This window comes from Adiantum capillus-veneris, chromosome 17 (assembly GCF_014529385.1).
Source record: "Adiantum capillus-veneris isolate H3 chromosome 17, ASM1452938v2, whole genome shotgun sequence".
NCBI classification, from domain to species: Eukaryota; Viridiplantae; Streptophyta; class Polypodiopsida; order Polypodiales; family Pteridaceae; genus Adiantum; species Adiantum capillus-veneris.
Window position 1 is genome coordinate 27186372 of NC_140947.1, and position 26221 is coordinate 27212592.

At 42.0% G+C, this 26221-nt stretch overlaps 1 protein-coding gene and 1 pseudogene across 1 annotated transcript in view; both read right to left on the bottom strand.

Moving 5' to 3' along the window:
- The window catches only part of LOC147436963 (uncharacterized), a 42861-nt gene extending 26516 nt beyond the window's left edge, over nt 1-16345 (bottom strand). Inside the window, exon 1 of the mRNA XM_086486360.1 lies at nt 15566-16345. Within this exon, the coding sequence (XP_086342486.1) occupies nt 15566-16302 (737 nt within the window). The 5' untranslated portion in view covers nt 16303-16345. The remainder of the gene's footprint in view (nt 1-15565) is intronic.
- On the bottom strand, nt 1979-2541 carry LOC147436964 (uncharacterized; annotated as a pseudogene).
- Nucleotides 16346-26221: the final 9876 nt, after the last annotated feature.

Below are 26221 nucleotides of genomic sequence, written 5' to 3' on the forward strand. Positions count from 1 at the left end.
CACTCACTTTACATGGAATAGGTATGTTCATGGTTTTGTGTTGGAAATGGTTCAAGAATTTTCAGCCATGGAGATTCTTGAAGAAGAAAGAAGCATGACTCTCAACGAAGTTGAAGCATTGAAGGAGCCACAGAAGACTTTGTGTCGCTTTCGGCGCGGCCCAAAGAAGCAAGCGTTGCAGACCTTTATGAAGTTCAAGTACCGCACGACCCACACATCAGAGTGGGCCGGCGAAGAGTCCCTTCCAAGATTCCGGATGCTATTGGCGATCTCCCTCGACGCCATACAGTTCGGTATCAGTACCTCACTTTGAAAAGGAGGGGATGTCACCTGACACATCCAACCCTATGTGTCCGTGGACAAGCTACAATACGACAAGGGTTCAGTCAGTCCAGTCAGTCTAGTTTTAGAAGTGATCTGGCACTTTTGTGAGTCTGTTCGCAAATCGTGCATGCCCAGACACTTAGTGTAGATGCATATCCTCTGGTTGCACATAGCATGATCATAAGCATTTCCATCAAAATCCTTCAGGGAAATTTTCCAGTGCATTTAGCCTACTTTACCTATTATTTATATTTTTCACTTATTATTTTTAAGTGACTTTTGTTGGAAAGTAGGTAGGGCAAATTGAGTAAGTTTGTATATAAGCAAACCTAGACTAGCACTAATTGGCAGAAGAGGCAGCAGGAGCTAAACCGCTCAACAGGCAACTTCTCAAGCAAGAACCCCTTGGGGGCGATTCCCTCGAGCAGACCCCTTAGCGTTTTTCATCAAGTACCATCGCCTAGCCTCTCTCAGTTGCTAGCGTTTTTTCATCAGCAAGCTCCACCGCAAGAAGGACCTCAGCCTAGCGTTTTTTATCCCATCACCTCTATCGCCAGGCACCAGTAGCCCTAGCGTTTTCTACCAGCAAGGGCAGCGTTTTTGCATAGCCATTTCAGCAGATGAAGACCTGTAGTTTTCAGCCAAAGCCCATCAGTTTTCAGCCCTAAAGACCTGTAGTTTCAGCCCCCAAATCAGCGTTTTTCAGCCGTAGCAGATTTTAGCCCATTAGCGTTTTTGGACAGCAGATAAAGAGTAGCAGATTTCAACCCTTAGATCGGTCTCGCCATCCCCGTCGTCGTCATCGATCTAGCCTAGACTTGCATCAGTCACATGCATTCAATTTCTACCAATTTGTGCAATTAATAGTAGACCACTCTCACCGAAGAGAGTGGGGCCTTCAGAGGAGGGTTTTACGTCTCTGGTGTTGTATTCTCTTCTCTATCTCTCAGTCTCATACACTTGCACGCACAGTGTCCCTCCACTTTGTTTGTGATCATTGCACTCTCTCATTAAGAACGGAAGGCTCTCCCTTCCATAAGAACAAAAGGAACCTTGAGCACAGTTCGGAGCACTCATCGTAAGCAAAGTTCAAACATTCATTCCGCTGCACCTTACACAAGACTAGTCTTATGTTTCCCAGCAAGCAGCATGTCATCAACATAGAGAACAAGTATGATGGGACTACCATCTTCATCTCTTTTCATATACAAACAATGATCTGCATGGCTGTGTTTAAAGCCTTGAGACAACATAAAAGTGTCAAACTTCTTATACCACTGCCGTGATGATTGTCTCAAACCATACAGAGCCCTTTTCAGTTTGCATACAAGTTCCTCGCGTATAGGAACTACAAAACCTTCACATGGTTTCATGTATATGTTCTCTTCAATGTCGCCATGCAAAAACCCTGTCTTTACATCCATTTGATTCAATTCCAAATCAAGCACCGCAACAAGAGCAAAAAGGACACAAAGTTGTAAGCTTTACAACAGGAGAAAAGATTTCTTGAAAATTAATTCCTTCTTTCTGTGCATATCCTTTTGCAACCAATCTTGCCTTGTACTTGGGTTTTTCATCCACAATCTTAATCTTGTATACCCATTTGTTAGAAAGAGCCTTTCTCCCTTTAGGCAATGGCACAAGATCCCAAGTATCATTTGCATACAAGGATTTCATTTCCTCTTGCAAGCTCCCACTTACTGCTTGACTCACATGTCTTAGCCTCTTTATAAGTGAGAGGCTCCCCTTCATCTATCAGCATAATATAATGCAAAGAGGGATTATATCTACTCACATTCCGCCTTGGACGAGTAGAACGCCTCACCCAATGATCCATATTATCTGGAAATGGGTCTACATCACGTGGAACAATGATATCATCAACAAAGGGCTGCTGTACATCATTTTCAGCCCTGTTTTCAGCATTGTTATGTGGTTGCACATGCCCTTCAAGAGCCTCATTTTGTTGTCCAACATCATCTGGCTCAAACAGCACATGTTCATCAACATTTTTAGCCATATGTGGTGCATCTCGAGGGTCAAAATTAGGCCTAATACGTGGCTGTACATGCTGAAATTTGACCTTCTTATGGTCACCATTAGATGCACAATTGTTTTTAAGCAGCCTTGCCTCATTAAAAACAACATCCCGGCTGCGTACAACCTTTTTGAGCTGAGGTAACCAAATTTTGGAGCCCAATTCACCTTCTTCACCATATCCCATAAAGAGGCCTTTAATGGACTTTGCATCCAGCTTACTCCTCAACTCAGGTCTTACATGCACAAACGCTTCGCAACCAAAGACGCGTAAGTGATCATATGAAGCAGGTTTACCAGACGAAACCTCTTCAGGGATGTCACCTTTCAAAGACGTGAGGGAATCGATTACATATATGCACTGCAGTTTTTAGAGCTTCTCCCCAAAATCCATGAGGGAGATTAGCTGTGGACAGCATGCATCTCACCCTCTCACATAAAGTCCTATTGTATCTTTCAGCCACATCATTAGAAGAGGGGCTGTATGGAACAGTAAGCTCCCTCTTAATGCCCAAATTTTCCCAAAATTTGTTAAATTCACCACTTGTGAACTCACCCCCATTATCCGTACGCAAGTATTTCAGCTTTTTACCTGTTTGGGTGGCCACAAATGCATGAAATTTCTTAAATGCAGCAAAGGCTTCATCCTTAGATTTGAGCAAATGAACCCAGATTTTTCTAGAATGAGCATCAACGAAAGAGATAAAATAATGTGCACCCCCCACAGATTTAGTGGGCATGCTACAAACATCAAAATGTGCAAGATCAAGCACATTAGATTTGCAAGAGACACGAGAGTAATAAGAACTTTTTACTTGCTTGCCATATTGACATTCATTACAAAAATCAAGCTTTGTGCCTTTAGCATCAAGCTTGTTCAAATTACAAATCTTAGTAAGGCCTTTTTGGCTCATATGGCCAAGCCTCTTATGCCACAACTCCATATGTGAGTTAATTTCAGCCAAAGCAATAAATTTGCCCAACAAGGCCTTTCCATGCAAGCAGTAAAGTGTCCCTTTCTTTGTACCTTTTACAATCAACCTTTAGCCTTTTGTCATCTTCCATGATCCTCTCTCAAACAAAATGATTTAACCATGCATATCAACAAAAAGCAGACTCTTCTTGATTCCTAGCACATATCTAACATCATGCAAGACAAGCTCATTTGTGCCATCTATAGAAAGATGCACGGTGCCAATACCCTCAATGGAACATGCATGATTGTTTCCAAGGTAAACATGGCCATGGCTGCCTGCAACAAAAGTAGAAAAGCACTCCTTGATAGGAGTCACATGAAATGAAGCACCGGAATCAACTATCCAAGTCTGGGATAATGCATCATTAACAGTCAATAAAGCATCAATTAGATCACTCTTGGTGATCTGCATATCCTGTGTATGAACATTGAGAGAGGCATCAGACTTATCAGCATCATCAGCTGACAAAGTGGCACATAAGATGTCTTCAACATCTGACAGCTCCTCAATAACAACACTAGAGACCACATTGGCCTTTTCTTTGTCCTTTGGACTGTCCTGTGCATCTGTCTTGATCTCCTTCTTCTCTTTCTTTTTGCCTCCACCGTTCTTCCTTTCCAATTCTGCCTTATAATATCTGCAGTCGGGTTTCTTGTGACCTTTCCTGCCACATTGATAGCATGTCACATCACCCTTGCCTTTGCTTGCATTTCCCCTTTCTCTACTCTTACTCTTACTTCTCTGTGCATAGGCATTCTTCCTCTGTGTCCTGCCTCTAACCATGTTGGCTGAGCCACCTCCTTCTCCACTTGCTTTCCTCTTGATTTCTTCATTCAATATTGAACCCCTAACTCCATCAAAAATCAAGTTGGGATTATTTGACAGTGAGACCACCAATGTTTCTCAAGAATCAGGTAGAGTCATCAACAAGAAGATAGCTTTGAGCTTATCATCAAAAGGGGGAAAACCTGAGTCCTGTAACTGAGATAGAGTGCCTGTAAACAATGACAAATGCTTTGCAGCGCTCTTGGACTCATCTAATTGCATGCCAACAAGTTTCCGCATCAAATGCACCTGACTAACTGGGGTCGTATTCTCATACATTGCCTTCAATTTCTCCCACAACTCAAACGCATTGACAAGACCCTTGAGATCTACCAAGATCTCGTCAGAGACGGCCATTTTACTGTAGGTAATGGCCTTCTTGTTCAATGTAAGCCATGCTGCATCTGACATATCTTCTGGCTTCTCTGCTTCAAGTGCCCTGTCAAAATCTTTAAGAAAGAGGATTCCTTGAACCCTATCCTTCCAAAGATCAAAACCTATTCCCTCAAACCGCTTGATCTCGAAGAGATTCTTAACATCAGAGGAAGTCGATGCCATAGTTGCACAGACAAGAGGGCTTAAATGCTGAAATTTTTGGGCAAAATGCACCAAAAACAGAATATAACCTCACTGCAATGTGCACAACAACTCCAAAGTGTCACAGAAGCAATTTGAGCCAAAACTATGCAAGTTTAAGTAAGAATAGCAATTTCTGAAATTTTTTTGTGCGAAAAATTCAGCAAGCAAATTTTTGCCCAAAAACAACAAACGTTGTTGTTTTTAACCTCAAAGAGTGTACATAATGCAAAAACACAGCCTTTGGGAGCATGTATGGACAAAAGCCCTAATTTTTTGCATAAAAGTGCAAAAAATTGACTCGAAGAGGGCATTTTGCATCCAAAACTTGCTTAATGCTCGAGAATTACAGCATTTAATACTTTCCCCAATCCAAATACATCAAATGTACATTTGCATAAACTTGCGTAAATCTGTAATTTGCTGTAAAAACCTGTTATAGAACCTGTTTTTCAGCAAATTTGGTTGATTTAGGGTAGTAGGGACCAAGTACAAGTGTTCCCACAACTTAATACATCATGAGAGAACCTGTACTTTGCTGTAATAACCTGTTTTTGACCTAAAAACAGCCTGTCTTGGGTTGCTTTGGCACTCTAGGTATCCCCGATGACACCGGATTCCGGAAGCAAGGGCGTTCGCGATAGAAGTGGAAATTGTCGCAAGAAAACACCTTTTGCTTGTTGTCCAACCACTTGCATAGGTCCTTGTGAAACCCTAGGGGTCTGATACCAGTTGAAAGCACGAAGCAGAGGGTACCGGTAGGTGCACGTCGCGATGTAGTGCAGGATTGGGGCAAGAAGCAGGAGGCAGAGTGCAGCAGAGAGGAAGCGCTAGGGATCGAAGCAGGGAAAGAGAGAGAGCTCACGTTTTTGGGGAAAACTCAATAAGTGAGTTTTGGGTTTTCCCACTTTTATTATAAGTGACTTTAAAAAAATGTGTCCGGACCTGGACCTGTACAATGTGAACCTGGACAACATTGAACCTGGACAAAGTATAAAAATGTAGAAAACGGGGTTATTTAGGCCTTTAACCCAATAGTCGGCAATCAACGGATTTTGCGCAAATCTGTACGGCATTGCCATGTCCGCCTGTCAGCGCGTTTTTTGGCGTGTTTTTCAGGCTTGCTACCACGCGGCATTTCCTACCGCAGGGTGTGTATCCGGGGGCCTGCCACGTCACCAGTTTCTGATATATCCCCCTCCTGAAAGAATTGTAATCGCCCTCGATTAGACCTGCAAAACAGACAAAGGCCATAATCTGTCTTAGTAGACACTGACTGTTAGTACCGACACACTAGACACGACACATCTAGCACTTGTATAAATCGACAGTCACATCACACGACATCACTTGACAAATCACATATAAATTCATTCCAAATTTCAGACAATGATCAATCGGCAACGTATTTAGTAATCGCATCTAGATCCATTCCGGACTTCACGGATGCCCGATTAATTAACCCTTATTGGAATCATGTCTATAGAGATTTATGAGACCGAAATGCTGCAGTCATTTTGTCTTTCAGTTCCTGCACTCAAACAAGTCATGTACAAATCAATCATTTTCATTTTCGAGAATTATAGTTATAAAGTCATATAGCAGAATACTACTCAGCCCTTTAGTATCCTTGAAACCCAAAGGGGACATCAATCACTATTCAAAATCGTAGTAATACATTGACAAAGGAGCGACTCCCCTCTTGAGCAAACCCGCTGCACTAGATTCACCCTCGCTGAAGTTGGGGTTCTATCGGAGTAGACTATGCTAAACCGAATGCTTCAAGGTAAAGTTCCAAGATCTGAGGAGTATCTGCTAGGTCCTCCTCCTCCATTGACTTCGCATCCAATGCACGATAGTTCTTGAATTTAACCAAGAACCGCCTAATCGCTTTACCTTTTATCTTTCTGTCCTTGTGTGCCAAAATCTGTTTTGGAACGAGTATCTCCTCGCTTTCCTCCAATTCAGGTTGCTCATTAGACTCCCCGTCACCGGGCACATCGCCTTTAAAAGGCTTCAATAGACTCACATGAAAAGCATTGTGAATCTTCCACGTATCAAGCAGCTTCAGTCTCAAGTAGACATCATTTATCTTTTCTTTTATCTGGAAAGGCCCATAATATCTCATGCTAAGCTTAGGAAAAAGCCGCTCCTTTCCCTTTTCTTTCTTAGGCGTGCCTTCTCGAAACGTAAGAGCACCCAATCATTTTCCTTTAATTTCAATCGCGACGGTGTCGATCTGCTACCTTCTTGTGTCGTTCCTGAGATTCGCTAAAGCCTCCCGGACCTTGGCAAATGCATGTAAGGTGGAGCGGAAGTGGATGTTGATATTGCTCAAGACAAGTGCTCCGAACTGTGCTCAAGGGTTCCTTTTACTTACGGAAGGGAGAGCCTTCCGTCCTTTAGAAAGAGAGTGCAATGATCACAAACAAAGTGAATGCTACTATGAATGAAAGTGCTGAGACTGAGAGAAGAGAGAAAGAAGAATATGAGACCAGGTGGTTCTCAAACCCTTCTCCAAGGGCCCCCCTCTCTATGGCGAGAGAGGTCTATGCTATAGATTGCACAAATCTGGTACAATGGTCTAGATGCAATGGACTTGCCGACGATGTCGACGACAATGATGACGAGGACGAGGACGGGCTGAAAATTGAAAACGCTAGGGCTGAAATGTTGAAATCTGTAAAACATTGACTTTTTGCTGAACACTGACATTTGTGTCGGCGAGGATGGTGATGACGACGATGCGCTGAAAACGCAGATGCTGAACACTGAAAACAGTGGGCTGAAACTATAAACGTTGGCTAACTCGACGGTAGGCGAGGATCTGTGGCGGGTAGGTGCGATCTGTGAGGCTAGGGGCTAAACCTGCAATGGCTAAGTGCTGAAAACTGAAAACGCTGATGTGCTTGGCTGATCTGGAGCCGGAATCTGCAAACGCTAGGCTTGATCTGCAGACTAAAAACGCCTGGCTGATTTGTAGCAGAAAACGCTAGAGAAGCTGCTCCAAAAACCCTAGCTGCTGGTGTTGGCTGAAAACGCTAGGTTGTCTTCCCTTGGCGCCCTTTCGGTATTTCTTTATATTGCATCAACCCAGTACAAGCCGGTACACCAGACTCTGCACCTTCTCCAGGAAGCATGCAGAGAATGAGCCCTAACCTCATATTTAATAGGCCCTTGGCCTGAAAAGCAGTTACAATGAAAAGCCTTCAAAACTCAAAAGCTTCTGGTCCAAAAAGCAAAGCCAAAAGCTACCAAAGTAATTTACGAAAATCCGTACAGCCTGCCACGTCATCATGCCAGCGCAATTTTCGAAAATCTGCCACGTCATCAACAGCTATGCAATTTTAAAAAATCTGTTGCTGCTTCTGCTTCTTCCAGGGTTTAGGCCCCTCGGCTGGTAGCTCCGTTCTTCAGTAGGTCGACACGTCAACAGTTTGTTACACAGAGGAAGAACAACTCTCTAAGCTATCTGAAGACTAGAAGACAGAGAATTGGGGTCATCCTCGAAGCGGACACACTTCTTATATCTACCGGCTTCCTCGAAAGTAGATTTCCAACCTAGGTAACCAAGATAATTCTTTGAATGACTCTTCTTCCCAGATTGCTTTGTAGTCTTCATCAATTTGTTGACCTTCTACTCAAGAGCATCGCCAAACTCTTGTGAGTACAGTTTCTGCTTTTCTACACTCGAATTTGCTTTCTTCTTCATAGATGACTTGAGAGGTGAATGGACATCATCTCATTATTGTGACTAAACCTCGTCAAGCAAGTGGTTCTTCGGATTCTTTGCGTACTTTGAATCTTTGGAGTACTTGATCATTGTTTTTTTGGCACAGGTGTCAAGCTATAGTTGACCCCGAGACTCTTATCCTCTCACAATCTCCTCGTGTGAAAAGGCCATGGTCTTCCCTCGATTCCTCGAAAGGAGGTCGGCTCCTATTGGAATCTCCATTGGTTTCTACTGTTCCCCCACTGGGATTGGGGTTGACTTCGTCTTCTTGAAGTCGGATAGTCGGTGGAACAGTTGACCAAATTCAGTCCGAGAATGCATGTGCGCTGCACGAGAAGGGATCGGATCCTTCATAGTAGAAGAATCATCCAAGATTTGATACCACTATAATAGGCTTGGACACTCCAAGCGAGAAATCTATAGCAACACGAGAGAAAAATCCAAACAACTGAACTAGACTTGAAGAGAGAGAGAGAGAGAGAGAGAGTGAAACCGGCCCGTAGGGCGGTAGGCTTTGGCTTTCACCCGAAATTCTTTACTTTAAACACACACACAGAGCACTTTGCAAAGAGAACCTGCGACGGGAATTAACACTTAATCACACACACGGCTCGGAAGCTAGAATGCTCCGAGCAGACGCCGACAACCTGTAGGCCCCAAAATTGGCGCCCCTTTCGGTATTTCTTTATTCTTTAGGAGGGTAAATTACAAGGTAAGGTCCTGGGAATCCTTCACGTGTATCCACCTAGATACCATTTGATTTGGCCAAATTTCGGCAGCATAACAGCCCCAAAACTTGCGCGAAACCCATTCCCCTGCTGGAACTCGCTTGCACTGACGTATACCCTCTGATTCCGGTCCAAAAACAGTAAATTCAGCACGCTGTATTTACTGGTTTTTGCCCTGTTTTCAGCCCCAAACAGTCCCCTAACTGTCGTTTGCCAGTGGGGCACGATTCCCAATGATCCTGGCGTCCGTATGGCTGAAAAACAGTCAAATTACAGCGCATACACAGCGCTGATTTTGCACCTGTACGGTGAGGTTATGACCCTCACCAGTGCCTGCTTTGGAGCAGCAGTTAGCTACCCCTGTTCCTGCTCAAGGAGGCTCTTGCCTCACCACAAAAGCATGAACCCACACAACTGTACATCAGTCAAATGAGTAGCCCTCTTGTGGGGCATCACATAACTGCACGTAGGGGAGAAAGAGAGCAGTATGTAGCGTGCGGGGCATCACTCCCGTCACCATACTGTGCATAGAGGGCAAGGTAAGCATTCCATAGCTTCTGTACCTGTTACAATCCGCCTGTGGCTGAAAATGGCGCCCCCTTTGTTGATATGCAGCTCGTTTTTGCCTCCCAGAGTGGCAGAATCGCTCACAAGCTGACACGTCGCCCAGTTTCTGAGTTTGGGCTTTCCCTGCTAAAAATATCTCAACCGGTGCGTCAGTTGACTTCGCGGCAGAGTTGTAAAGTGTTCCCCTAGTCATACCGAAGGTAATGACGCGAACACATTTCGTGGCCCAAAATAGCAGTTCCCTAAATTTTAGGAGATGCTTCCGTTGGGCTCCCACTGGTCTTCTGACCATCTATCCTCATTGGGACCGCATCCAAAAATGCAATGTGGCCCAACTGTCGGATACTTTTTGTTGGTAGTCCCAACTTTTTTGTCATCGAAGAATGTTCCAACAAACTGTCATTCTGTTGAACGTGGCAGGAGCATTTGTTAGCCCAAACGGCATCACTAGAAACTCATAAAGACCAAATGTCGTTCTAAACGCAGTCTTGTGCACATCCTTTGGCCTTATACGAATCTGATGGTACCCACTCTTCAGGTCTATCCTGCTGAAAATTGCAGCACCCTCTAAACGATCGAGAATATCATCAATGCGAGGAATAGGAAACCTATTCTTGATGGTATTCTTATTCAACGCACGGTAATCAATACACATGCGCCATGAGCCATCCTTCTTCTGCACTAGGAGCACTGGGGAGCAAAAGGGTGAAGAACTAGGCTGAATCAGCCCCTTCTCTAATAACTCCTCAACCTGGCCCATAATCTCTTTCTGCTGCGCCGCACTAACCCTGTAGGGAGGTCTATTTGGTGGGCTACACCCTGGCACCAAATCTATCCGATGGTCCTCAGGTCTCTCTGGCGGTAATTGCGACGGTAATGAATCAGAAAAACAGTCACTAAACTTTTGCAAAAATGCTGACCTTTCTTTATCTAACACAGATAAATTTGACTGATCCCTATCTGAGACATCACGTGCAAAAATCAAGTACACAGAAAGATGATTCTTTATTATAGAAGTGATAGCAGAAGCAGATACAATAGGGACTGACTCTCCTTTAAGCTTTACATCCAAGATGTGAGTTTTGCCCCTATGCTGTACAGTGCTCTTTTTGTTGTAGGCATCCAAGACTCCATGCACTCGGAACATCCACGGGATCCCCAACAAGGCGTCACAACCTTCCAGCGGCATGATGTAAAACTCTTCAGTGTCCACATATGACTGAATATGCAGACGCAGTTTTCCAATGATGGGAGTAACACACTCTGAGTGGCCAGGACATGCCAACCCTGCCTCTGCTATGTACCCCATCTCTTCAGCTTTGATGCCGAGCTTCATAGCTAACTCTGGTGAGATAAAGTTGGCTTTGGCACCTGGATCAAAGAAGATGAGTGCCGTCTGATCCCTAACTTTACCCCATGCCCTGCATAACTCACTGGCATCTGTGCTGGGCCTGTCACCCACCATGTCTGGCACTAAACCTGCTGTGGGTTTAGGCTTCTTGCCTTTCTGGTCTTCTTTATCCTCTGAGTCAGCTGGCCTTTTCCTTTGTGGACAATTGATAGAAATATGACCAGGCTGCTCGCATATAAAACATTTGTTCTCAGCCATTAGGACCTTCTTTTCCTCGAGCGACTTGCGCACAAAAGGCTTCCTTTTCTGTTTCTTCGCCTGCGCTCCAGAAGTCCCAGCTGAATCCTTGTCCTTGGTGGCCTTTTCTGACCCCTGTGACGCATCAGGAGCCGTCTTCACAAAGGGCTTCTTCGCTGAATTTTTCTTTTGCTGCCCTCCTTTATCACTGCTCGGAAATCCACTGTCCTCTCCTTTCAACAAGGCAAGACCAGTGTTCGCAACTTCCATAAGCTGAGTAAGGGTAGCCACTCTATTCTTTGTACAGTAATCGCGAAGCCCTTTAGGCAGCCCACAACAATACTTCTCTATCTGCTCTGTCAATGGCACAAATCTGTAGGAGGTCACTGAGAGTAATGCTTTACAAAACCTCCTATTGTACTCCAGCAAGCTCTTGCACAAAGCTGCCGTAAGCTGGTGCCAATCTGTCAGGACATCGGCTTCAAATTCATTTGATAGCCAAGCAGATGCAAACATTTGCTTGAAGTAAACCCAAGTGGCGGGTGCCTGTCCTTGCATTAACAATGTCGTCCACCAGGTAAGCGCATTGTCCTTTAAGAAAGTGGCAGCTTTCCTGACCTTCGAGGCCTCTGTAAAATTCCCTCCCGCATAAGCTGTATCAAACTGCTGGAGGAAAGTGAGTGCCTTTGTCTTATCCTCGAAACCACTGAAGGTACTGAACTTTACTGCTGCACCACCTTCTTTGTAAGCCTTCGGCTTCTCTAGTGCCCCCAAGTTGTCATACGGGATGGTCTGCAACATGGGCACTGTACTAGGCATGATCGGCACGTGTTGGCCATTCACATTTTGCGTCAGAGGTGCGATATCTGGCTGCTGTCCAGAAAAACCAGCCATGCCAAAATGACCCTGTGGCACCCCAAACTGGCCTTGGTTGCCGTGGAAACCTTGCTGCATGCCGATAGTACCATACATGGGGTTTGGCATGATGCCTTGCATACCCCCGAACACTGTTCCTGGCATGTACGGCTGACTTCCAGACGCATAACCAGCCATACTTTGGAACACTGATCCACCCCCGAAATACCCAGGATGTACCGTGTGGTGGAAAAACTGAGTGCATAGCCTGGTATCCAGCTCCCTGTCCATTCAAGACAGCATGCTGGCTCTGAAAGGTGGCGGGCTGAACTGGCATAACCTGTGGAATAGGCGTTCTAGCCACCTGTTCAAGCACGGGAGGAACCTGCTTTGGAGCCCCCGACTCCGCAACATGCGAGTGTTCCCTTTCCTCCTGCGCCTCATGAAGTACCTGGGCTTGAGCTTCAACAAGCTCCGTACGCGGCATAAGTTGTCTATTTTGTTGTTGCACTGGTGGCGCTTGCAAGAATTCCATAAACCTCGGATTTTGCACCAGCTGCGAAAAGACATTCACCGCGGCAACTAACTGAGTCTTAAACGCATCATCCTCAAGTTGCCCTGTCATAAAGCCCTGTACTACTGGAGGGACATTCACGTTGACAGGAGGTACAGACTGACGTGGCCGTGAGCTCTCGCCAATCTCAAAAACCATAGGAATCTCCTACCTGTCCTTTGGAGAGGAACCCTCTTCCATAATTCCCTTCCCCTTGTCGGCCATAGTGTAATCCCCGCGTTCTTGCACTGTGTGTCTTTACCCTGAACAATCCAGGCTCACTCTTTGAGGAAAAAGTGATTGATATCCCGGCAATGGAACCATGAAACCGGCCCGTAGGGCGGTAGGCTTTGGCTTTCACCCGAAATTCTTTACTTTAAACACACACACAGAGCACTTTGCAAAGAGAACCTGCGACGGGAATTAACACTTAATCACACACACGGCTCGGAAGCTAGAATGCTCCGAGCAGACGCCGACAACCTGTAGGCCCCAAAATTGGCGCCCCTTTCGGTATTTCTTTATTCTTTAGGAGGGTAAATTACAAGGTAAGGTCCTGGGAATCCTTCACGTGTATCCACCTAGATACCATTTGATTTGGCCAAATTTCGGCAGCATAACAGCCCCAAAACTTGCGCGAAACCCATTCCCCTGCTGGAACTCGCTTGCACTGACGTATACCCTCTGATTCCTGTCCAAAAACAGTAAATTCAGCACGCTGTATTTACTGGTTTTTGCCCTGTTTTCAGCCCCAAACAGTCCCTTAACTGTCCTTTGCCAGTGGGGCACGATTCCCAATGATCCTGGCATCCGTATGGCTGAAAAACAGTCAAATTACAGCGCATACACAGCGCTGATTTTGCACCTGTACGGTGAGGTTATGACCCTCACAAGTGCCTGCTTTGGAGCAGCAGTTAGCTACCCCTGTTCCTGCTCAAGGAGGCTCTTGCCTCACCACAAAAGCATGAACCCACACAACTGTACATCAGTCAAATGAGTAGCCCTCTTGTGGGGCATCACATAACTGCACGTAGGGGAGAAAGAGAGCAGTATGTAGCGTGCGGGGCATCACTCCCGTCACCATACTGTGCATAGAGGGCAAGGTAAGCATTCCATAGCTTCTGTACCTGTTACAATCCGCCTGTGGCTGAAAATGGCGCCCCCTTTGTTGATATGCAGCTCGTTTTTGCCTCCCAGAGTGGCAGAATCGCTCACAAGCTGACACGTCGCCCAGTTTCCGAGTTTGGGCTTTCCCTGCTAAAAATATCTCAACTGGTGCGTCAGTTGACTTCGCGGCAGAGTTGTAAAGTGTTCCCCTAGTCATACCGAAGGTAATGACGCGAACACATTTCGTGGCCCAAAATAGCAGTTCCCTAAATTTTAGGAGATGCTTCCGTTGGGCTCCCACTGGTCTTCTGACCATCTATCCTCATTGGGACCGCATCCAAAAATGCAATGTGGCCCAACTGTCGGATACTTTTTGTTGGTAGTCCCACCTTGACTTTACGCCTTAATTGAGTTCACTTCCTAGTATCCACCAACTTGCTAAGTGCGACGGGGGGACCTATATGATCTTGCTCTGAGCCTAGACATCCTCTTACCATACGAATTCCAGTGCCGACCACTTCCCGTCTGCGGGTGAATCTACCGTTCACATTGGCCATACAATGTCCGACCGTTTGCTACTTCAAAAAGAGGGTCTTAAACAAATAAAATAAACCCCATTGGAAAGAAACCAACAACCAAGGTTAGCAGTTGCCACATCTCTGTGACATGGTTAATAACTGCCACGTCCTCGTGACAGAGAGAGAGAGACTCAACACAAAGCGGTAGAGTTTCGCTTCCAGATGCACTGGCCCCAAAGACTTGCGCCTCTTTTGGTACTTCTTTCTTATTGATGCTTCACAAGGTACAATGTCCAAGGGTCCAAGTGCTCCCCAGCTAATCTGCCAAAGAAGAGGTGGCCTTGACTCTGCTTATAAACTTTTACATGTGGCCTCTTTCCCAAAAGCAACTCCTGTGAAAAGCTTTGGCTCTCAAAAGCTCTCCCTCAAAAAGCTAGCGCCCTTCTCGCTGTTCCGCAAATCGCAGAAATCAGTACACATGCCACATCAACAACATCCACATTTTTCAAGGGATCCGTACGGCAAGTTGCTTTATTTTAAGGATCTAGGCACCTCCACCATCTTCTATAAGTTGGGTTAGGGTTACCCTAACCCTCTAGTCCCCCTCGGCAATCTTTTAAGTTGGCAAGTATGCCATGTCACAAACTTGTGACCAAGATTTGTGAGCATCAAGTGCTGAGAGACAGTGTTAAAAAGTATTCAGCACTCCTACCCTGTTCTAGGGCATACTCGTATGTCTAAACCTGCCACCTACTACATATCATTTACATTGTATCTTTGTTCAATCGCCCACTTTTGGCCGGCCTCCCATTTTATGTCCATTGTCCATATTTGCCCATTTATTTTCTGGGCGTCCCTGTTTATTTTTTGTTTGTTGGATGATTTGCCCTACCTACACCTTTGACCCCTATATAGGCAAGGGCACATGGTAGGCTTAGAGCACGCACACCAACGTGTTTCTATTGCCGATTGGCTCTCTATGGTTGATGATGGTTATGAGTGGCTACTCTCACATCTCTGGTGTTTTTTGGTCAACAATACCGCAAATATAATAGCTCCATTGCGCTTGTATAAAGCAACATCCCCATTAATGTCAACACAAATTGCCATAATATTGAAACTCTTTTCAGCCTGACACACAAATGCAATTCAGTAGAGCTCTGGAGGCAGAGTGCACCTTTTGATAACAAACGAACACGGCCGATATAGCTGCTGGCGTGGCTCTGAGAGAATGTGCGAAAAACAGAAGCCACTGAGGGCCAAAGGCTTGGATTTGCAACCTTGATAAGTACACCTCAAGGTTTCTCCTACAGATTTGTCTGGTGCAAGTGGCTCTTTCATGGCACCAGAATTGTCGCCCAATTGCAACTTGCCTTTTGACATGAAGTCTTGCCCATCTGAGTTGTCGACTGTACCCTCAAGCTTTTCCTTCTCAACAGCCTCTGTGTCATCTTTCCATCCCCCTTTGCCATGCTTAATGTAGAAAACCCTGTACTTGGACCTGAGTTCTTCAAGCAGGCCCCAGTAGTGCATCCGATACAGCCTCATGAGCTGGTTAACTCTGCGCAATCGTCTCCGAGCAACTTCTTGTTCCGTGAGAGCATCTGCATTCTTGAGGGCTTCATCTTCAAGGGCACCATCAAGAGCAAGGTCACAGACTTCTGAGTCATTGTCCGAACCCATTTCTGCATCACGGCGAGGATCTGCTTCAGGGAAGTTGGCCATGGGACCTAAATCTCCGTTCACGTGGAGGGGAGAAGGGTCTCCAGTAACTGCTGGTGATTGTGCGGACTTTCTGCAGGTCTGCTGCTGCCCCAGCCCTTCCCCTTGCGTGGTTGTCACCAAAGGACTGGTGAATGTGGCAAGCGAGGCCAGACGCTTGTTCGTCCTGCCAATGCTCCCCAATGTTCCCATCCACAGCGTTAATAAGCTGCCGGCAAGTACCTACGTACTAGGGAGGAACCAAAATGTACAATTTGCAAGGCTAACTTCAGTTCTATAATTGTCACATTTCTTTAAAGATGCTCTTGTCGGGTGACTCAATACGTTTATAAAAGAAAATCTAAACAATTAATTCAAATTTGCTTGAAATTTATTTATTTGGTAATCTATTTATTACATTGTTGGTTCTAAGGGGGTTTGCACATTGAGCGCTTCATTTGGTGCTCAAGTGCATCTGCCAATTAGATGACAGCCGCCAACGAGCAGAGCGCCAAAATTATGGACGGTATACTAATCTCGCCCATACAAATAGAGCAGCACCCAAAGACTCGAACTGTGGGCTCGCGCTTCCCCAACCTTTGATTCAACCAATATGTTGTTGCGTTGTTATGATTGAGTTGCAAATGGGGGTGGGTCCTTTTCAACTATTTGAATGTAGCGGGCAAAAAATGTGTAACAGTGCCCATTTACAATACAATGGCGGGCGTGGGTATAGTGTGTAAACACCCTAACCAACATTGCATTCAATCTATCGACTGTATCTTCAAAACTGCAATGTCGTTAACCAACTTGTTCACTAGATCTTGTAGAGCACAAGACTATGTATCTACTAAGAATTTTAATGTTTCAAAAGATTTGTAATGAAATCCGGCAATGATGTTGATTTATCACCATTTGATCCACGCAATTGTTTTTAGACTTCCACTATACACTCTTAAAGCTTTTTTGCTAGAGTATCATCGTGTGATACTTTGGACTCCACAATGTCATGATTTTCCATTGTTGCTTGGAATCTATAGACAAAACAACTTACAATGATTGATCCACTAATTTAAATTAAAAACTATTTTAATTAAAAAGAAAATTCAATTAAAAAATACAAATGACAAAATTATTAAGAAAAACTGGTTATATTCTATACTGCAACAACATTCATGTTTTTTTTGGCAAACAATTGGAATGTGATCATTTCCAATTGTGGCTCTTCATCACTACTGCTTTTTGTTCCTTTGATTGTATTATTTTGATTGTCACCGTCACCATCCTTAATCAGAGTAACAAAATTTTTTATTTATTTATTATTGATAGTGTTGTTTTTCAATTCCTCATGAAAAGCATCCTTGATAACAATTGTGCCGTCCTCTCTTCCTTTTTTGTTGACAACTGGCTCACTATAGTTATTGAAAAATAGAATGAGTAAATTAGTTGCACTTAACAATTGTGCCATCCTCTCTTCCTTTTTATGGCTCACTACATTTATTGAAAAACTGAACGAGTAAGTTAGATGCACTTAACTTCAAACCGTGTAATTAAAGATTTGAATTAATTGACATTACTGATTTAATTTTACGTGATTCTTGCCATCTCCTTGTAAACCAGTGAATACGAGGTTGAGCATTTTCACGCTATTCATCTATCACAAATATGTTTGTGATGTCTTTGAAAGTGGCTTCTGATGGTTGACCATACACCTCCATAGTGCATTGATCTTTCTGTTTGACATTCTACGTCCTTGAAATGGTGTATCCAAGAAGACGAAGGATAATATTTGTCACTCTTTATCATTTTGTGCAAAGTTAAAAGAAAATCATGCCCTATGGGATTTTGCAGGGGCTAAACTTCCAGTACATAAGTGCTTGGTCAACTATATTTGCATGGGTTAGACAATTTATGTTCTTTCTTTCATCAGCCATATATTGTATGTAAAGCTCCCTTCCTTGATTGATATCCTCGAGAGAAATCTAGTGTGTGACATTTTGAAAATGAGGTCTATCTATATCTTTTATACAATAAATAATCATTCCTTGGAATGTGTGTATATTTGTTTGCTTATATGTTCTTCATAATACCTTGGAACCAATAGGGTGATGATAAGTTGTCCCACCCCTCTTTATTGCACACATTCCTACAAGAGTTTCTTTTTTTTCAAAAAACCCACTAATTTTGGTAGTAGCCTTGCATCCACATTACTACCCCATATTGAAATTGGAACACTAAGCTCAAATGACTTTGAGTCCTTATTTGCTTCCCTTATATTTTTTTCTTTATCTGTCAATTTTGGCCTTCCTCTTTGTTTCTCTTGATTTGATGCATAATCAATTTGAGAGGTAAGCGCTCACAAGCTCGTTTCTTTATGTCTACCATTCCTAATGAAACTAAAAAAGATTGACAAAAACGGGCACAAATTATGAAAAACATGTAATACTTTTGTCTCATGATACCTCTCAAGAAATATTTTCTCCTTTTTGCCTAAAATTTTTAAAAGAGGTTTTACTTCCTTGGCTTTCCATCCTTGAAAATTGTTAGTTCTATTTACATTTTTGTAAGTTACCATTGATTAGAAAAGAAAGTCTTTTCTCCTCATATTGATGATCCACTTACGTACCTTAAAATGTAATGTTCTTATAGTCCTAGCTAGAACATATCGAAGGTTGTCCTCTTTTGTGGCATTGCCGACGATGTCAGAAAAATACATACACTTTAAAAGGGAACAAGTTGTTTGGCAAAGAAATAGTTAGGCAATACGATGGTTCCAAAAAATGGGATGAGGATTATCTGCAGGGCATAGACCCCCTAGGAGGTATGTCACGAAAGCATGTGAAAATCTAGTAGTCACCTAGGATGTCCTAGGTTCCCATATGAATCCTAACCATAATTTTGTTATGTAGGAAATGAGAGCTAGCATTTTGAATAATTTCAATCCAAGTGTAAATTGCTCGTAGCAACTGTCTAGCCAAAAGTTATCCGAAGTGGAATTTCCACTCTCTTGGTTTGTAGCTCAGGTACCTCATCACTAAATACGACTCAAAGCGTGGTTCATCTAGCAATGTGGGGTCCACTTTCTCAGCTTGCAAGCAAGCTTTACTCAGATGTTCCTACCCTCATACCACAACAAAGGTGGTCTCATGGTAGCATCACCATACACACCTCCTTTATAAAATTTCCACAACCTTAATTTTCTTCGGCCTCAATTTTTGATCCCCAATAAATGATCAGGGTTGAATGCAAACGTCAAAGAGAAAAAGACGACGACCATTTGTCAATGATAAAAAATGGCAGACTATGAGAAGGGATCCTTCAAATATTACCATTTTGAAACTTAACAGATCAGTACCATTGTTCATATGGAGCAGTCTTTGTACTTGCAACATCCTCGTAGATAAATTAACGTACACATCCTTTTTTATTTAATTGTGTTTGGTCTTGACCAAGAGTAGTTGATGGTATGGGAGAAAGCGCACACACCAACACCCCTTGGAACAATTGTTTGTGTTTGTTCATTCACCTCTACAAATGGAATGTGACATTGATTGATGAGACCATTTTTGCAAAGATGAAGAAATTTTTTCGTTTCTCTGTTTTTGAAATTGAGGTTAAGATCTTGTGAGAACTCAAGTGGGCTTGCTTGCACATTTTTGTTCTTGTTGTTGTTGTGTTGTGTGTGTGTGTGTGTGTGTGTGTGTGTGTGTGCGCGCGCGCGCACGTGTGTAGGTAGCTTTCAATGAAAGGAGCCAAAGACGTCAACTTAATACAAGTACAATATAGAGATTCTTCAAGAAAAATGGATACTTCCATAACGATTGGTGGTTACAATAGAGTGCTTTTAGAGGGATTTGTGTGTAGAATATAGAAAGCTCCACAAATGATACCTGCATCCATTATGAGAAAAAGAACAAGTTAGTACTTCACTCATAGACTGTAGGTGTCTTGTAAGTGGGGCACTTGTTATTGATGTCCATGCTAAACACAAATAAGAGAGAAAAGTATTCGTGTTTTTTCTTAAACTTGAGTAGGGAGATCCATGTAAAATTGACCGGCGCTCTAAGGACCAATGAGGAAGTCCTGCAAGTTGAGAGCCTCAGGATCAAAGACCACCACCTTCATATACAGTTGAAGGTGCTCCATGCAAGAGAATATAGACGGGATTTGCAGGCAGTTATAATGTGGCGGTGAGGGAGTGGGATTAGAGAGAGAGAGAGAGAGAGAGAGAGAGAGAGAGAGAGAGAGCTTTTAGGGAAAAAGGGTAGGAGAGAAGTGAAATACTTTTTTCATGCATTGCTTATCCTTAGGCATGCCAAGCCATTAAAAAAAGCTATGAGTAGATTATTATTTTCTAGATTCTATGTCTCCCTCAAGATGAGAATTATGATATGGATAAGTAGCATCATTGACAAGAATTCACTAACCTTTTGATTCCCTTCACTCCATGAAATTATATTTGGAGGGCAACACTATCCTCAATTCTTGTGGTGTTCAACAATGCTTGTTATGTGAGAAAAAGTTGGAAATTACCTATGAAGCTAGTAAGCTATTAAGGTATGCATAGAATTTTAGTTTTTCCGATTGGCTTAACCACATAGTTGGTGCACATTGCCTCACATCCTAAAATGTATGACACAATAAACTTGAATCTATGATCACAATCATGTTCAAAAATCTCTATCAAGATTTGTCTATTAGCATCGAATAAGCCATCATCATGACTCTATGTTTGCACTCATTAGTAAGGATAAGGATATTAGCTTGTTTGTCTACCTTAGTACGTGCCATAACACACAAGTGTTTGTGTCATTTTTCTTCTATGTACATTTGCAATTTTTTCACTCAGTGGCCATGGTTATTAAAGATGTACTCTTGAAGGTAATTGGATGGTACCATCTATCCATTATGCACCTATATGCTGCACCATGTACTTTTTTCCAAGTGTTTACGGGTTGTTATTCAAGTTTTTAAAGTTTGTTCTGGATTGCATGCAAGCACAATCTAGTACATGTGATGGTGTACATACTTGTACATTGCTTGCACTCTATGATTCTATAAGTCCTACTTTTACCACTCACTTTCAAAGCAGATTTGGTGAGATGAGGGAGTGTGTAGGCTCGTGCCTCATAATATCATATGCCGTTGGTGGACACATTGGGCATGCTAAATATTTCTACTTGCTTATGTGCTTGTGTAATGGCATACCAATAGTCATCAAGAAGTCTTCTATTGATAATAAAGCTATCATTGAGAATTTTGCTAATAGTAAAAGTAAAAGGAAAGCATGTAGATCTTAAAATAACCATAGTTTGTTTGTGCTTTAATCTTATTCCATGCCTTTCATCAATGTGGTCGTACTATATTTGATGCACCATTCAAGGAACTTTTGTAGTGGAGTTTGGTAGTATTGGGTTCAAATTTGTGGATGTTGGCATTCTGTCTTAGTAATATATTGGAACATAGTGTGGTTTGTTTTCAATCAAGTGGCATATAAAACAATTCTTTCCATTTGTCAGGGACAACTACACCTGCGAATAGATATGTGAAGCTTAATTACTTTAGAGGGATCACAGTTTCAATAGCATATGGCAAAGAATTTATTTGTATAATCAAAGAAGAAGCTAGGCATAATAGAGAGGGATTACTTAATGTCCTTGAAATGGTAGAAGGTATTTGTATGTATGAGAGCAAAACTTTTTGAGGCAAAAGAAGAAAATCAAGACCCTTGAGACTCATTTCACAAAAGGACTGAGACCTAAGAAAAGACTTATGCTTGTTAAGGTGGGTTTTTCTCTCTCTTTTTCCTTGTCGGCAAGGTTGCAAAACCTACTCAAAATGAGATGTCACTTTAATTATTAAGACATTTCACAAAAGGTATAAAAGGAAATTTTAATTTTAATTTGTATAATTGTGAGGATGCCTACGATGTTGTTACATCATTCAAAAAAGTTCATTTAAAGGTCACCAACAGAAACCCACTCTTGCATGCGTGCTATTCAATCAAATGTGTTTTGTAAAGTAGAGTATGAAATTGAGATTTGACATGTTGCTCCAACCAATGGTTTCTCAATTTTCACAGCATATTTTACACAACAGCACGCATCCATGGTCTGCCCTATATGGCAATTGAGGCTTATTGTGAAATAGCTTAAAAATTGTGCAATGACATAAGTAACTTGCATGAATATGTCATAAATTCAGTTTTCCTTGTTGATCTCTTGATTATGGGTCTTTAGGATCTCCTACAGAATACTTTACTTGGATTCTACCTAGAATTTTGAATATGTAGATTTTAGAAGAAAAAACCCTTTGGTGGTTAAAGTATCCCAAAGCTTAGGAAAAAATGTGATGTCATCAAGGCCTGTATTTCAAAGCATCTATATGGATAAACAAGCATCTATACAATACTTACGAACATATCTATAAAAATTAATCAGTAAATATGATTTTGCATAGAAGGTGCAAGGTCAAAGAGGACTCAATGATACCTCTGTGCTCTCTGCATGCGGTGCAAATGAGTTCTCTTTTGCTTCCCACTTTGAAACCAAGTTGTTGGTTTCCATAAAAACCATCCTTAACATTCCTAGCTTGACGTTGTGTCAATGCATGAATGTGGTCAAGAATTTCATGTAACATTAGTGATAGAGACTTTCATGTAGTAACTTGTGGAAGGTTGAAGTAGGTGGGAGGCCCTTGAACAAGTATTGATGAGTGTCATAAAGTTCTTGATGTGGACAAGAGATAGGAAAATCTATCTCTCTCTCTCTCTCTCTCTCTCTCTCTCTCTCTCTCTCTCTCTCTCTCATGAAACGTGAAAACCTTTGCATCTTGGTGAATTTTTTTTTTGTGTATCGTGTCCTTCTCACTAGAGACTAGCACCTATCCACCAGTCTGGTAGATGACGGAACCCCTTATCGAGATTTCCTCGACATATTTTGTTGGTGAACCTGATGTGAAACCGAAACGTAGAATTACGAGAGATGGCTAATCCATAAGATTAAGGAATGCAGCAAGTGATGCAACAATTTGCCACTTTCTCGTAACAACAACAAGCGATTTAGTAGCAATTCAACTAAGAAGAGAGGGATCAAAAAGCAAGGCAATCAATAAGTTGGATTGTTTTGAAGACATTGATATTGTTTATGAGTAGGCTATGGAGGATAATGGAATGAGAGAACGTGATGTGATTGAGAACCTTTTCTATATTTCTGTATCTGAGCTACACACTCCAATTACAAACATCCGTATGAAATACGGAGGATCATGGAAGAAAGAAGACATTGAAAGAGGAATTCTTTCTCAAGGATAAAGATCAAGTTACCAAGTAGAGTTTTCTAAACTGGAATCAATGATGCATCAAAATCTTTGACTATAGAGAAGGTGGAGTTATTTGGGAATTTGCTAATTTTCCACTACAAAAAGTTTAATGGGACTTTTGGAAGAAAAAGGAGAATTAGGGCTGACAATAGATTGGGGACATTTAATAATTTATTTAATTTGATTATGAAGAGGAGTTGAATATCTTTACTCAAAACGGGGTTATTTCAAAATTGGATGAACCAGTTCTTGATGACCTTCTTAAAGGAATACATGAGTTGAATATGAGTCTAAAAGCTGTAAGATTTGAGGAAAATGCAGTGGCACCTAAAAGTGCTACACCTAGCTTAGTGCAACATCAACCTCAAAAGACGGCAACAAGATTTGTTTTTGAAAGAATTGTATTTGATGTGATAATGATGATTATCAACAAAGGATTGTAAAGATCATCATGAGGCCTACAAGAAGAATCTGATCTTCCAGAAGGATACAATGATTCATTCGAGTCAACCAAGGTTACCTCTTCCAACTAATTTTTGTAAAGGGGCACAAAAAAGATTATGAAGGAGATGCTATCCAATTCCTCTGGCAAAGAAGCATCGACATATGGCCCATTGGTTGATGATAATAACTATAATGAGGAATACAAAACTGAAAAGAATTTTTGGCCTTCACCATGAAAACAACAAAAAGGGTAAGGTTTCACATAAGACTTCGTGTCCAATGTGAAACTTTTGTCCATAAAACAACAAGGTGGGAAGATCCAATCGATTCTCTCTGTGAATATGCCTATATTGTAACGGCTCAAGCACATGAAGCAACTATGGAAAAACAAGAAAAAGGGAAGATGATACTTGTAGCACATCAAAATTGGTAACAAGGGCTAGTAAAAGGATTAAGAACATAGGAAACTCCAGAGATTGTTATGGGAGAATCTCAAAAGAATAAGAAATCATGCAAACCTAAAGATTCTGCATATAAGCTAACGTCAGATATGGAGATGATAATACGTTTGATGAAAAAATTTGGAGGAGAGAATTTTCAATAGAAGGGTGCTTACTCTTGGAGAACTTTTGGGTATAGCAAAGTCTAAATTTCATGTAAAATATTGGTTTTGTGAAGAGGAAACTGCATATGCCCAATGACGTAGAGCCGAAAACAGAGAAAGCTTGCATAATTCAAAAAATCAAAGCAATAATCGAGGATATGCAGAAGAGTTCAAGGGAGATGAGTCCAAAAATGTGGTGAATTTTTACATGTCACGCAACGTTACACATGTTCACTTTGATGAAGAAGAAATATAATATATATTAAGAAATCATTGTTCAAGGACACGCGATGTTACACATGTTCACTTTGATGAACAAGAAATATAATATATACTAAGAAGTCATTGTTCAGGGACACATTTGGCAAGGGCAACAACAGAGACTACAATAAAGATAGGAGATTTTTACGAGCCTATGATTGCACTTGTGGATCATGGTTTTGAGATAAATCTTATGTCAAAGAGTTTGTATTTGAAGGGAAGATGGCCTATTGACACAAATCATGGATGGAGGATTAAAGCAGCAAAAACTTACCAAGGGATTCATATGGAGAATGTCTAAATGTATTGGGAACATGAGTGATGATCATTACATTTTTGTTCAAGAACACTCATCTTATTCACGTATTTTGGGATAACCTTACATGAGGGCATTGAGAATGGAGACTAAAGTTCTTGATGATGCTTCAACATGTGCTAGGATTCAAAGCAAACATGGTAAAAAGACTATGTAATTTTTGACAATTTGTGTAGATCACATAAAAAACTTGGATATCCTTTGAGATCATCCACTTCTGAGGGTGAACAAAGAGTTTAAAGAAACCAAGACTATACAATATTTTGTAGGGTAGCCATCATAAAGCAAGACTATAATTGAACACAAAAGGAAGAATTATCACCTACCTTAGATGGCCAAGAGACTTTTCTTCAGGATTTTTGGGATTAGCCTTAAAGGGTTCAATATCTTACAGGAAGTTCAACGAGTTATGAAAGTGGGAAAAACAATATGTGTGCAACAAACAAAGTGAGTTTCAAGGATATGAAATTATTGAACTATTCAGCCACGATACTATCCCACCAATCGACTTAATTGTCGATCCAATGAACTTGGAAGTTGACCCTAGCTTAGAGCACGAAAAATATCTATACACACCACTACATTGGTGGTCTTGAGAGATACATATTGATGGCATTGCAAGCTCAACCACTTTTACTACTATAGTTAATTGTTTGGAACAATATGCTTACTCATTTGTATGTGTGCAATGCTCAAATCATCAAATACTCAACGTAGGCTCATATATTTTTGGAGCCCCCTGATGTTTTTTTGCCCTAATTTGATTCCCCTAAATTTTGGTAGTCTTTTGGCCACCCTGGTTTTGGTCTCTTAGCTGATATGGCCTCCAAATCTCACTCTATTGTTGAGATCATTTAAGAGCCCCCTTTCCTTTTTTGCACTCGGATGGGTTGTACAAGTGTTTGGAAGTCCAGTGATGTGCTTGGCATGGGTTTTTTCTACTTAAAAAGGGCTTGAATGGTTTTGGAGGCCTCCCATCAAATTTTGGCCAATTTTGACCCTAAATGGTTTACTTTGGCCTTTGGCATCCTTCTAGTCTTCTCAAATCTTGATTTGGCCTCATATAGCTCAAGATGTGCTTTGTTTTGTCTTGGTGTGCCAAAACCAGCCTTTCCATAGAGGATTTTGTCTAGTTTTGTCCATCTACATTCCTTTGGTCTATTTGCTTTATTGCCCTAGTTTGTTGG